The sequence below is a fragment of the Lolium rigidum genome, chromosome 3, assembly GCF_022539505.1.
Source record: "Lolium rigidum isolate FL_2022 chromosome 3, APGP_CSIRO_Lrig_0.1, whole genome shotgun sequence".
Taxonomy (NCBI): Eukaryota; Viridiplantae; Streptophyta; class Magnoliopsida; order Poales; family Poaceae; genus Lolium; species Lolium rigidum.
Window position 1 is genome coordinate 262,979,570 of NC_061510.1, and position 14,734 is coordinate 262,994,303.

Here is a 14,734-nt window from a genome sequence, read left to right on the forward strand (position 1 = left end):
TTATCCAACAATTATTCTAGGGTTTCATTATTTAATGTTAGGAAAAATAATTTCCTCTCATTAAAAATTGGAATTAGGGTTTTTCTTTGGGTTGGGAGAATTAATTTCCTCTCATTGAATTCTTCTTAAGATTTAATCTTCTCAAATAACCAGGGATGATCCCATGTTGACCAAGGTCAACACTTCACACTTAGTATTTGAGAAAAGTGATTTAAATGAGATTCATCATCTCATGTGATTTAAATAACTAGTGCAATTTAAATACTATGTTGATTTAAATTCTACAAGTGAGCAAGTATGAGCCTAAGCATTTAAAGGTCAACACATTACTTCATATCACTTGTGAGAATGATTTAAATGAGGTGCTACACCTCATAGATTTAAATTCCTAAAATTTGCTATAGTTTAAATGAGCTAGTATTGACTACATAGCCAATATTTTGATTCTAGCCCATGATCATGCAAAACAACTATGCTATATTTTTGCATAAACAATTGGATTATGTCAAATGTGATTTATTAGAGTTGGAATCAACTTAAAATCATTTATAGATAATTTCTAAAATTTATTTGAAGTCGAAAAGGCCCTGCCTTGTTATTTTTATCATTTAAATTTTATTTCGAATTTGGACATGAGGCCTGTGGCATTATTTAGATAATTTCATGAGCTTTCTAAATATATAAAATTTGCTAAATTTGGTTCAGTAGATTTCAAACTATTTAAATTTGAAGTGGCAGCGAGTATTGAATTTGAACTAAAATAGATTAAATCGAATTTGAAATCCCGGGCCACGCGGGAAAACAGAATGGGCTAAACAGGCTAACCGACTGGGCCGGCCCAACTAACGTTTCACAGCTGCGGGCCGGCCTGACATAGGGTCCCACGCGTCAGTCTCTTTTTAACCCGAAACGGTACCTGGCAGCGTGCGCCGTTAGATCAGACCGTGGATCGACGGCCGAGCGTCGTCGTCGTCGACGGGGGAGGAGAGCGTGCTGCGCCGGCGAGGTAGGGGGTCGGAGAACGCTGGAGGTCGCCGGCGGTCGAGGGCGGGGGTCGAGGCGAGGTTGTCGAGGGTGTAGAAGACCCTGGTACCGCGGCGAGGCTCGGGGCTGCTCCAATCGATGGCGATGGTCCGCGAGCTCCGGCGGGTGTGAGCTTGCGATTGGGGCTGCTCCGGCGAGGTCTCGGTGAAATTGATCGGTGGAGAAGGCTCGGTGAGAGGAGGGGAGTGAATGGTGTGTAGAGAGAAGGCGCCGATTGTCTCCATTTATAGGGTCGTGTGGTGGCCGCGGGGTGCCTGGGAAGGATCGACGACGGTGAGATCGTTTCGGGACGCGAAGGGGCAAGCTAGGGCGAGCATCGTGTAGGCGACGTCTAGGCGGTGCTAGCGTGCTTGATGGCGCGTCCAATGATGGCCTCGTGGCGCCCTGGCGACGGTGGTGTACTTGCAGTACGGGAGCGGCAGGACGTCGATCATGGCGACGGTCGGGGAGGCGTGCGCGAGCTAGGGGTGGTGTCTAGGAGGTAGCTGGGGTAGTGGTGATCATGCTTGGCAAGTGGGAGAGGGAGAGAAGGTCGACGGCGCTCGGGCGAGGCGGTGTACTTGCGGCGTCCGGGATGGTGTCCGGGCGCGCTCACCGCGTGCGTGGACACGGCGTGGCAGTGCCGGGCGTGCAACGTTTGGCCAAATGCGTGTGTCTCCTTGCTTGGGGCTGGTACGAGCCTGCTTAGGGTGATGCAGGGAAGGTAGTAGACATGGTGTAGTAGAGAGTAGGGGCTCAGATCGAAATGGAGTGAGGGTGGCCGGCATGGTACATGACATGGACAACTTGATCATGCCAATGCTTTAATCGACCAAACCAAGTACATGTCTTGATGCGGGGAGGTACCAGAGTGTGATGATCACCAATGGAAAGTAGTGGAGGCTTTGGACCAGAGGTTAATAGTGTGTATTGCAAATCTGAAATTATGCCTGCAAGGTGCTCGATTAAATGGCCGCATGAAGAAAAATTTAGAATTTTGCAATTCTTTTTGGTGGAGTTCATTTATATAATAGATGTGATTGAATGGTGGGGGTGGTGGTCAATTTGGTCAAGGTTTGTGAGATTCCAAATTTGGTATGATCTTCACATAGTTTCAACATCACCACTTGTCAAAATCATACTCGGTCAACTCTGGTCATCATTAGCGAGAGATGGTCAACATGAAAGTTGTTGACCTTGACATGGTCTTGGATGACATGGTCATAGTTGACTAAGTTTGGTTTGAGAGTTGAGAAATACAGGGGGTAAAGTGGGGAACATTTTATAAAACTCACTTTTGACTATTATCACATGTATGAAGAAATCTTGATTTCTTTGGGTTTGATTCTTGATCCAAGGATGCATTTGTGTTAGTTTATCACTTTAAAGTATTTTAGAAGCAATGGGACAAGCAATTGTGGCCTAGGTTAAGGAATTGCAATTTGGCATATTGTGTATGTGAGGGAAATTGGGAATTCCTCACCATTTGATTTCTTTTTATTTGAATTGACTTTGGTTGACTCTAATGTGGTTCTTATGAGTTTAGTAACATTTTAAGAGCATTGAGACTAAATTAAATGGTCTTGTTCAAAGATTTGCAAATTTGGCCTTAAGACATAAGAGGTGGTGTGTCCAATTTTAATAAACTTGTCAAGGGTTTATCTTGCTTCACTTGGACATGGGTTAGGGTTTATTTAGTGTCATATTAGGTTTAGAGATGGTTTCACACTATTTGGTCAAGGTTTAGAGACCTAGGTCAATGTTTGGTAAAATGCCTATGTGTCACATATGCTTTTATGCATATGTGGTATTTTATTTTTAATTTGACTTGGTTTGACCTCATTGGTTTTGTGGAATGTTAAAATGATATATGGAGGTGATCCAACCATTCACACAAGTCCTAGGGTTAGTTTTCTTAAATTCTCATATTTACTATTTTACTCTCATATGCCTCCATGGCATTTTTAGTTTTCTTTTTATTCTTTTTGGTTTCAACCTAGAAATGATTTAAGAAGTACTATATAAGGTTTATAAAGCTTTTCCAATCCTTTAAGTAAAGTGGAAAGGTCTAGGGTAAATGTTGATAATGGTAGCCATAGGCACATATGCCTTTTCCTTATTTAATTTCCTTTTATTTTATTTTCACTAGAATGGTGATAGGAGAGGTGAGGTTTAGGGTTTAAAATTACTTCAAATACTAATAACAAGCAATCATAGCAATAACACAAGAATTAAGCAAGATCACTATGTATCATACTCAATTTAAGAAAAGTTTTTGTTGGTTCCAAAATTTGGAACTAGGGAAATTCATTTGTTTTGTTTTGAAATTCTTGGGATGTTACATGATAGTACCCACATGAGGCTCACAAGGTGTTTCCTTAGATATTATAGCCTCATGAGCTAACTTTAGCCTATCATGAGAGGCTAGAAGATCCTCATAGGAGCTAGAAAGCTTTCCATGATTTTCTTCCAATTTCCCATAATTGCTAGTTAGCAATTTAAGTTGAGCCCTTAGCTCAACATTCTCCTTCAAGATAGATGCTTCACAAGAAGTAGAGTTAGTAGCACAAGCATCATTATTAATAGAAATGGGAGAAGGCAAGTTGTCATGCTCTTTTAGATAATAAGCTTGTAGTTGCTCATGTGACTTGGTGAGGATAGAGTGTTCGCTCTCCAAGGCCTTGTGGGCCTTGTCTAGATCATCTAGATCCTTAACAAGTTTATCATGACCAACACCAACTTTGGACTTTTCATTTTTAAGCAATTTTAATTTAGCTTTAGCATGGTCTCTTTCTTTAGTGAGTTTAGCAAATATTTCATTTTGAGACACCTCAAGGGTTTCAAGTTGCTCCTCAAGAGAGGCTACGGTCTCTTGTTCTTCTTCAAGGTCATTCTTTAAAGATGCTACATCATCGGCATACTCTCGTTCAAGAGCACCCTTTTATCAATGGTGTTCTCATGCATCCAAATAAGTTTTTGGCTCTCAATAGCGGTAGTCAAGATTTCAAAGAAGTGAGAGCTAGCAATTTTATCTTTGTAAAGAACCTTGAATACACTCTCACCTTTATCGCGTAGAGAGACAACCCAATCCTCTTCTTCATATTCATCCTCATCCTTATCACCACGAGAAATATTAGGTTCCATGGTAGGAGGTACCGTGGAACCCTTGGCCATAAGGCATATATGAGGACCGTGAGATAAAGATGAGGAGTTACTTGAGGCTCCTTTCAAGATCTTGTCTTGACCAATAGAATCTTTGGTTTCCTCTACATTGTTAGTCACACAACAACTAGAGGAAATAGAAGCATTTTTATCATGGCCACAAGACAAAGCAAGCATATCATCATGAGATTTATTCAAGCAACTTACACATGATATGCAAGGACTATCAACACAAGCATGTAGATGATTTCTAGTGCTAGATGCGTTTATGCCCATAGATGAAGCGTTGCAATGAGATAGAGATGATGAATCATCAATAGTAAGCTCAATATCAACATTGCAATTTTCATCACCACTCACCATATCATTACCTTGTGTCTTACCACACTTTGGTGAAGTGGATGAAGATGAGAACTCATCACGGCCGGAAGTGGAAGCAATACAATCATCCTCAATAATATTGGACACATCATATTTGTCTTGAAGCTTTGTCCATAATTCATGAGCGCTCCCAAAAGGCATGATTGAAGAAGTAACTACATTGCTCACAACAATGGAAAACACATGAGAAGCAAGAGCATCGAGACAAGAGTTTTTCTTCTCCTCATAAGATAATTTTTGGGGATCCTTAGGAGAAGAAAAACCCATGTCAAGAAATCGCTCCATGTTCGGGGAGATACCCCGCAAAATATTAAGCACATAAATTTTCCATAGATCATAATTTGTGCCATCAAATATAAACAAGTTATTGTGATCTAATCCCCTAACCGACATCTTTACTCTCAAGGCGGTGAAGCCTAAGAATGAGAGACCTTGCTCTGATACCAATTGAAAGGACACGGATGTCGCCTAGAGGGGGGGTGAATAGGCGATTTAAAACTTTTACGAGATGGGCTTAACAAATGCGGAATAAAACTAGCGTTTACTTTGTCAAGCCCAAAGCCTATATACTATTGTTCACCTATGTGCACCAACAACTTATTCTAAGCAATGGTTCACCTATGTGTACCAACAACTTATGCTAAGCAATACAAGCAAGTATGTGATAGCAAGATATATATAACTTCAAGCACGATGGCTATCACAAGGTAAAGTGCATAAGTAAAGAGCTCGGGTATAGAGATAACCGAGGCACGCGGGAGACGATGATTTATCCCGGAGTTCACACTCTTGCGAGTGCTAATCTCCGGTGGAGAGGTGCGGTTGCTTAGTGCTCCCGAACGCCACAAGAGGCTCACCTTGAGGTGTGGTTGCTCGATGCACACCAACGCCACAAAGGCCTCACCCCAAGATGCGGTACTCACACCACACACCGAACGCCACGAAGGCGCCTCACCTAAATCTCCGGTGACCCTCGCCACAAAGGCCTAGGTCACGGTTCCACTAAGGGATTTCCTTCGAGGCGGAAACCGGGCCTTACACAAAGATTGGGGCACACATCCACAACTTAATTGGAGGCTCCCAACAAATCGCCACAAAGGCCTAGAATCCGTCTAGGGTTCCAAGAACCCAAGAGTAACAACTTTCTTGCTTTCACCTCCACGAATCACCGTGGAGAACTCAAACCGATGCACCAAATGCAATGGCAAGAACACCACAAAGATGCTCAAGTCCTTCTCTCTCAAATTCCAACAAAGCTACAAAAGCTATTGGGGGAATAAGAGAGGAAGAACAAAGGAATTCACAAAGAACACCAAGATCAAGATCTAGAGAGTTCCACTCACAAAGAGATGGATTTGATTGGTAGAAATGTAGATCTAGATCTCCTCTTCCTTTTCCCTCAAATGGATTCAAGAATCATTGGAGGAGTAGAGGGATGTGGAAAGCTCTCAAGGTCAGCAATGGTGGAGAGCCAAAGGAGGAAGAAGAAGTGGGGAGAAAGAGGAGGAAGAAAGCCTTAAAAAGGGGTCTCAGATTTCTGCCCGTTGGGGCCAAAATCGCGACAGGCCGGCAAGTGCCGGCCTTGTTCCACCGGCAGTGCCGGGGTGGCCGGCAGTGCTGGCCTTTTTCCACCGGCAGGTGCCGGCCCGGCGGCAGTGCCGGGGTGTTCCAGGCGGCAGTTCCGGCCCCCCTGTTTTTACCCAAACACCCGATACGAAAACCTCAAGAACTTTTGCATCCGGACTCCGATTTTGATGATCTTGGGCTCGTTTCGAAGCTAGTAACAAGCTCTACAAGATAATGCAGGGAACAATCATAGTCCAGCAAAGTAGGATAGAAACAAATGGATAAAGGTTTTACCTATCTATAAACAAGAAACCGGTAAAACCTCCAATATGGAAAATGCAACAACTTGAGTTAGGAAACTCGGATTTAGGTGAAACCAATTTTGTTGTAAAGAAGATGACAAGAGCTACCGCACAAAGAGTGAAAAGCTTAAGAACAAGTGGGGTAGGTTTTTCTATGTATTTTCGAGTGAAACCTCTCAATACGAGAAACCGAGAAAAACTCCAATATCGAAAACGCAACAAGTGATTCATGCGGAATCCGTTTTCGATGAACTAGAGCTTGTCATGAGAATAAGCACAAGCTCTAAAACACCATATGGATAAGATCCAAATAACAACCAAGAAAGATGATGCAAGGATGCAAAGGTTTGAGCTCTCCGAAGGATACGATCGAGTTACTCACTCGAGAGCCCTCTTGATAGTACGGCAACTAAACTATAAACCGGTCTCCAACTACACCATGAGACCGGTGAGAAAGAAACCCTATCAAGATAAAACCTTAACCTTGAGTATTCCACTTGAGCTTGATGATGACGATCTTGACCGCAACAAGATGGAACACCTTTCTTGATTGTGCTTGCTTGACGAAGTCTTGTGGATTGCTCCCCCATAATCCACCATGGGAGAGCTTCTTCTTCGGCACATCTTCACATATCCATGATCACCATATGGATGGCAAGCTTCAAGCAAATGATCTCTTAGATATGGCTCATCTTGAACTTGCACATCATTTCTTCATTCTTCATCATGTTGATGTCTTGAAGTAACTTGAGGGCTCACTTCATCTTCATCTTCAAGACATACTTGACACTTGATATCCTTCATCAAATTCTTCTTATTGCAACCTTGAAGCCAACATATGGTTCAAGAATTGCCTATGGACAACTCCTACAAATATAACTCAATGCAAACATTAGTCCATAGGGATTGTCATTAATTACCAAAACCACACATGGGGGCTCCATGCACTTTCACATGGCCTCGATGTTGCTACCACTGCGTCCCTTCCCATAGGCCTACGAATCACCGGACGTCAGACGCATGACACACGGCAGACCCACACAGTGAGAGTGCTTACGTACCGGGTCGTCCAGCGTCGGGGCAGATGGTGTCATTTCGTCAAACAAGCTGTGGGGCACCGGCATGCTATCCTACGGGACCTGGCGCGTCTCCTCTGTCACGCCCGGGCACGAGTCACCGCTTCTCGGCGTCCGGTTCAGGTCAGGAACCGGTGCCCCATTGAATTGCACCGGCGCGACGTCGAAGGCGAACCGCGATGCCGCGTGGACCTGCAAGGGAGCAGGCATTCCAGGACGCAGCTGGGAACTTACCAAGCTCACCGAAGAGGCAGGGGGAGCGACGCCGACGATCCCCTCTCGCTTGACGAGGAGCATGGCCTCCGCTAAGCTCTGATGGAGTCCTACTTGCGCCACGCCGGCTTTCAACTGCATCTGCCACGCCATGTGCTGGGTGGCCTCCATGGCGGCGGCCCCTGCATTTCTCCTCCTTGGACAACACCTTCTTTGCTGCCTTCGGTTTAGCGTCCCTGCCGCTGGTGCGGCACGCTTTGCTTCCGCCAAAGATGTGGCCTCCATTGGGGCTATGGTGGTGGCTATGGGGGAGTCCGGGGCGGCGGCGGCTGCGAGGGTTCCCTCGGAATCCATGGTGGCTGCGGCGATGAGGACGTCCAACGCTATGGCCTGGACTGCTGGCGCCGGTCTACTTTGATTTTTCGCGTGGGGAGTGGCCACTGGCGGGAATGTTACCGGCCTCCCTGCCACTAACACGCGGGTCCTACGTAAGTTTCGGCGGTCACTCAGCGTGTTCACGCAGCATCCGCCAAGACGCAAACTCGACTCACATTTGGGTTAGGTTTGCGTCGCCGCGGACAGCCCGGACACTATGCGTCGGGCCGCAGGGCATGGTCCCGGATGCATTTTTTATCCGCGAGGACGCAAACGGTTGCTCAACGTCTGTTTGTGTCGCCCGTTGGAGATTCCCTAAGGGTAAATACAATGGTAGGAAAGACATCTCTTCTCTTAGTAATCCACATCATCTAGAGAAGACGATAAATATCATGAGTACAATGCATTATCTCTTATTGTCACCCCTTGCAACAAATGAGAACTAATTATTCTTAATAGGAAATTATGTGACTAAGGGGAGATAAGTCGTATAATGGGAAAATTAGTCTTCTCTTATTTAATAAAAGATCATTCCTAAGTTAAAGGAAGACAACATTTTCTTTCTTTCTTCTCTCTTTCAACTAAGCAAAAATCCTACGTAGCAAACGGAAAAAAGGGGTTTAGGGTAATGTCAGCCTATTGTACATGCCCTAAATGCATAATATAAAGCTGTATTGCTCCACTAAAAACAGTTAGTTTATCCAGTGGCCCATTACTAAAGCATATATGCCAACTTTAAATAACTTCTGGATTCAAGTTCTCCTTTGATGAATTGATGGTATATCTCAATGTTTTTTGGTGATCACATTGCACAAGATTCTTTGAAATATCAAGTGCCGCTTTAGTATCATAGTACAACACTAAAGTTTTGACCAGAAAACTTTTTCGAGAATTTAGGGGTGAGGCGGAATAAATCCCCGCCACGTGTTATATTACTCAAGGCGACTTTGCACTCATATCAACTGTACAAAGTGAGAAAAACATGGGGTTTTAGAGAAGGGATACAAAGAAATTACATAGCAGCAGACAAGAGGAAACTACGAAAGAGTGTTGAGCCGTTCACGGTCATGGATCGTGTATCTCCATCTCCAGATAGCAAGGTCGTCACCAGCCCTGTGGAGCACATTGCTCGCCATGGAGGGCTTGGCGTTGAAGATGAGGTCATTGCATGCCTTCCAGATCGACCAGAGGGTCGTCGCGATGCATGCATGCCAAATGTGACCTGCCATTCCAGGAGGAGGTGGCAAGTCCCAGATGGAGAAGTGGTTGGTCGGGACCCTGGTGTCCAACCTACCCCGCACCTCGGCGGCAAGAGAGATGCCACCCCGTTTCAGTCAAGGGATAGGTCGCACGCACAATGGAGGGCGTGCAGTTCTCGTAGAAAAGGTTGGAACACGTGTTGAGCCTGTCGATGTCGTCGAGGTACGAGAAAATCTGGACCTTGGTAGGCAAAAGGAGGTCCCAGGACGTGCATGCGGACACATCCTTATGGTGCTGCAGGGAGAGCATGTGGTATGATCCTCTGGAGCTGAAAGGGTGAGTTGAGGGAGAGTCGATCAAGCAATGATCATGTCCGTCGTTGAGAGACGGAGACCACATAGACATGGACGGCACGGAGCTCCCGCTCAGACGCACCACTTAGCCTGGGCTAAAGTGAGAGGCCAGACGAGACGACCGAAGCAACCGAAGCATTCGGCCTGATGATGTGCGAGAAGAGCGTGGGGTACCGCTTCGCAAGCGGCTTGCCGGGAAGCCACTTATCGAGCTAGAAGACCGTGGAGGTGCCATGGAGGTGCCACTCACCACAGTGGCGCGAGTGACGGCACGGTAGAGCGGGAGGCATTCCTGCATGATTTTTGTTGAGGTGGGAAGGAGCCGAAGTTACATAGCCGAGGTCACGTCCTGAATGTTGGCTTCCAAGGTAGAGAGTCGGCTTGGTGGAGTTTATGAACATGTTCTGCCGGTGGAGATCCTTAATGCTGAAGCCAGCCTCCTCTTTAGACAATAAAATTTTATCCCGAGCAATTAGATAATGAGCACCTGAGCAAGAGTCTTTGTCGCTCCAGACAAAAGCGTGGCGCCTTTTACAAATACTTTCGAGCAAAGGTTATTTAGCACAGCATTACATAACACAAGGCGCCCACCGGGAGAGCACGCCATCCCGAGAGACGACGGTCGAAAGAAAGAATAGGCAGAGCGTAGGCGGAGCGTAGGCAGAGATAGGGAGCTTAGTAGGTGAAAGAGGCGGGCCTAAATAGGATTGAGAGAAGGAGGAGATCGGGCACCCGAGCGAAGAAGCCATAAGGTTTTGTTCATCGGGAGAAACATGCATGGGATGAAACAAGACTTGTGGGAGTTAATAGCCAGCCCGGTTGTGGAAGCGAAATCGTCTAGGACCTCCTTGAGGCAGGACGCATCCCTATGTTCCGCTTTGCAGATAATAAAAGTGTCATCGGCATATTGCAAAGGGGGCACGGGGTGGTGGGGGAGATTGGGTGAAACAGCTTGCCGTCGGCAAATGGTTTGCGGATGAGGCGTTGGAGAACATCCGCCACAATGATGAAAAGATAAGGGGAGAGCAGATCGCCTTGCCGAAGGCCGTTGCGGCATAGAATCCAATCGCCGGGCACCCTGTTGAGAAGCACAATAGTGTGTCCATTTAGAAGGATACGGGGCATCCGGTCACACCACCTCTCACCGAAATCCCGTACCCTAAGGATGGTAAGGAGGTTATCCCGGTTCACAAAGTCGAAGGCTTTCTTGAAATCAATTTTGAGCATAAATCATGGGAGCCTTTCTGAGATGGCAACATCTGATGATATAAGCAGCGTAGACAATATGAATATCTAGCAACACAAGTAGAATAATAGGTATATTGCGCTTTGTCCATATAGGTAACCCAACGAGACACTGGAACAAATATAAGCTGACGAACGCAACTGCTATGATTGTTCTTTTTGGATGCGATTAGGACAGGAGGCAATATCGTCTAGCCGGTGGATTTGTGCATGCACGACAGTTGCACGATTGCTACCTTTGCTCTGCGTATCCGTCCACAGCGACTTGCATTGCCGCCGGTCAGCCGCTCGCTGGGACGCACGCTGGCACGCATGAGTGCTTTTCAGTTCTGGTTGCCCGGCGTGGAAGCAAAGCACCACAGAGATCGATCCACTACACAAAGGCTGTGAGCCTGTGACGACCAGCATTCTGCACTCTAGCTTGTCTATGACGTATTAGAATTTCCATGAAATAATCAAAGATCCATTCATGAGGTAACTGCGATAATTCTGACAAAATTAACTTTTTTTCAAAAGTTCAACACAAAACAAACTCAGCTCATTTTTTTTTTCAAATTCGCATGACTGCTTTGGCAGGGCGTCATAGCCGAACTGAAATTCAGAGAGGCCGATGACCGACGGTTAGCGGTTGCATAACTCACGGACAATTTAATTTGGTACATCTGATATTTTGGTGACTTATCTTATAAAGTATTGTACAATATCAGTAAATTCAACATGCTCTACTGATAATGCTCCATCTAATCTATAGTAAGTGTCAAAAAGTTAGTATAAAAGTTATACTACTAACGTAATACTAAATCTCCAATTATAGAACTTCAGTGTGCGCCATGATTCTTACTTGTGTCATCATCGTGGATCTAATCGGTGGAATCTCCATTATCATCAGTGTAATCCTCATTGTGCTTGATGAGGATTGATGTGACCCGTCTACAAACAAAAATATGGGAGGTGGTACAATAGCACGTCTAGAATGTGCTGATTTTCAACCAGCAATTAATATATTTTAAATTAAGTAATAAAGGTTGTATGCATCTGTGGAGGCGTAGATATTATTATCTTTTTATAGAAAAAAAGATGGCTCGCCACCGACAATTGAAATCCGATGACACCCCCACTCAAAACATTTCTCCAAATCTAGAACCACAAGCAACATCATAAGCATCCATTGTACTCCCCAGGTGCCTATCACCATTTGTCAAGCAAAGCACATTTTACCTGCCACTCCAGTCCATGGAGCAGCCTTCAGAATCCCAATCGCCGCCCGCCACGTAGCACTTCTCTTCTTCTTCTTCGCACGCGCCATGCCACTATAAATAGATCGTGAGCTACCACTTGAAGAGCACAAGCCACACACACTTAAGAAAGCACACACCACTTAGCTCAAGGAAATGGCCAAGGGAGCGGTGATGCTTCTTGTGCTCTTCATGGCGCTGGCAGCGTCCAGCGAGGCGGCTCAGATGCGGCACGGGTCCAGGGCCTTGGCCCGTGGGCATCGCCGGGCAGCCGATCCGGACGCCCCCACGCACCTCCACTTCTACTTCCACGACACGGTGAGCGGCGCGTCGCCGTCGGCGGTGCGGCTGGCGGGGCCGGCAGACCCGTCGTCGCGGACATTTTTCGGCATGGTGAACGTGATGGACGACCCGCTGACGGAGGGGCCGGAGCCCGGGTCGACGGCCGTGGGACGCGCCCAGGGCCTGTACATGGCGGCGGACCAGGCCCAGCTGGGCTTCCTCCAGGCCATGAACCTGGTGCTCACCTCGGGGCCCTACAACGGGAGCTCGCTCGCCGTGCTCGGCCGCAACTGCCCGCTCGCCGACGTCCGCGAGATGCCCGTCATCGGCGGCACCGGCGCCTTCCGCTTCGCCCGCGGGTACGCGCAGGCCCGGACCCACTGGCTCGACTTGAAGACCGGCGACGCCACCGTCGAGTACCACGTCTACGTCATGCATTAGCATGCAATTGATGACGAAGTTCCATTCAGTTAGAGGAAATCACAGAGTGCTTCCTTTTGATTTTCCTGTTTACTTCAGCCTGCGTGTGCTCCGTTGATTTGGGCGTTTTCATTTCTAAATATCGGTTCTTTTGCTTGGGTTACAACTGGCACGAAGAATTGCCCTGGGTGAAAGTGGTATACTTGTTTTACTTAATGAAAACTTATTTATCACATTTTTCTCCCTCCTTTGCAATTCGATTGACGTAGTTAGATGCTCCATCATTTTTCAAATATAAGACGTTTTGACAGTTGAAATTGAACTGCCCAAACATCTTAGAGCATTTTCACTTGTGGTCCCAATAGCTTTATTAGGGTGGTTGCGTGTTTTGGAACGACATCGGGAACCGTTGGCACCAATCCGAGCCCAATAGATTAGCCGGCACAATTGTGTCGGCCCTAGTCACATATGTCTTAACCTATTCCATTGGAATACTTGAGCAACACCTTTATGATCACCCTGTTACGGAGTAGCGACTGATGTCAAAGCAGTCGTCGGTGACAGTGATTATAATATGATCTCAAGGTCTAAGGATTAGATCACTACGCCTTCATAAACATCGCGACGTTGGACTTCATGTGACATTAATCGTGTTACAATACTTACTTTTTGGGTATGTCCACCATATCATTCATCTAATGATATGACCCCATTATCAATAACGTTGGTGTTCTTGATTGGGAAACTCCGATCAACGATTGACCATAATAAGCTAGCTTATACATGTGTACTTGTCAGGGACCCTTGTTCGTTTAGAATACTACACGTGTATTAATGTTTCCGTTTAATACAGTTATATCATGGTAAAAAATTATTACGAACTTTTGAGATATAAATAATAAATACTCCTTATTATTTTACTCTAGGGCACTATCACCAACAATATTTGTGGAGTGACACATTTTGGTGTGCCACCAGTATGGACCTACCTGTGGCGGAAATAGTGCCATGCCACAGCAATATGAGCCCCACGAGCCAACCCGGTTGCACAACCTCACTAGCATTGCATTTTATCAATAAGGCATTAAGACTTTTCTACTTGTGGCATACATTTTTATACCACACCACTAAATTTTCTTCAAAAATAGAAAAAGCCTCTTTTATTTGTGAAGAAAATCAAATCAAAAGAAAAAAAAACAGAGGCCGCTAAGCCACTGGCGGCCCCGTTACAACACGCGGCCCACGCTGGCCCACCAAGGTGCAGCCACGAAAAAATGCAGCCAGTTGTCCTTGTTGCACCCCTATTTTCCTCACACACGTGACCCCGCGCTGCCTCACCCCTTGGCTCCACCCCCGATGGCGCATCTCTCCACTCCGTACTCGCCCTGCAGCGCCACCGGTCTGTGTCATCGCCAAGGCCTCCACCCCGCGTCTGTTCCGCTGTCGCCGCCTCCGGTCTATGCCGCCATCACCCCACATCCGTGTCGTCACGGGGAGTCGTGCCCCTACATTGAACTAATTTTGTGTATAATTTGTGTTATTTTTGGTAGCATAAATTGTGTAATTTACTGTAGAAATTGTAGTAGAATTATTGTAGTGATTTGGTGTAGAATATTTAGTAGAAATTGTAGTATTTTAGCGTAAATTTGGTAATAGATATTTCTATATAATTTGTTGTAGAAATTGTAGTAACTTAGTGTAGGTAGTACATAGTTGCGTATAATTTTGTAGTATATAATTTATTATAAATTTGAAAGTAGAATTGTGTAGTATATAGTGTATTATAAATTGCAAATAATTTTTTTTGCAGTATATGTTGGAGATATGCCCAAGAGGCAATAATAAAATGGTTATTATAATATATCTTTGTGTTTATGATAATATTTGCATACCATGCTATA

The 14,734-nt window shown here is 45.5% G+C and overlaps 1 protein-coding gene across 1 annotated transcript; it reads left to right on the top strand.

Moving 5' to 3' along the window:
* Positions 1-12,287: 12,287 nt before the first annotated feature.
* On the top strand, positions 12,288-12,996 carry LOC124699417 (dirigent protein 22-like). Its single transcript, XM_047231726.1, has one exon. The coding sequence runs from the start codon at positions 12,288-12,290 to the stop codon at positions 12,852-12,854; it is 567 nt and encodes a 188-aa protein (XP_047087682.1). The 3' UTR covers positions 12,855-12,996.
* The last annotated feature ends 1,738 nt before the right edge of the window (positions 12,997-14,734 follow it).

Bases quoted from the DNA above. Each gene is read 5' to 3' on its own strand.
- LOC124699417 (XM_047231726.1), top strand. From the start codon at position 12,288: ATGGCCAAGGGAGCGGTGATGCTTCTTGTGCTCTTCATGGCGCTGGCA.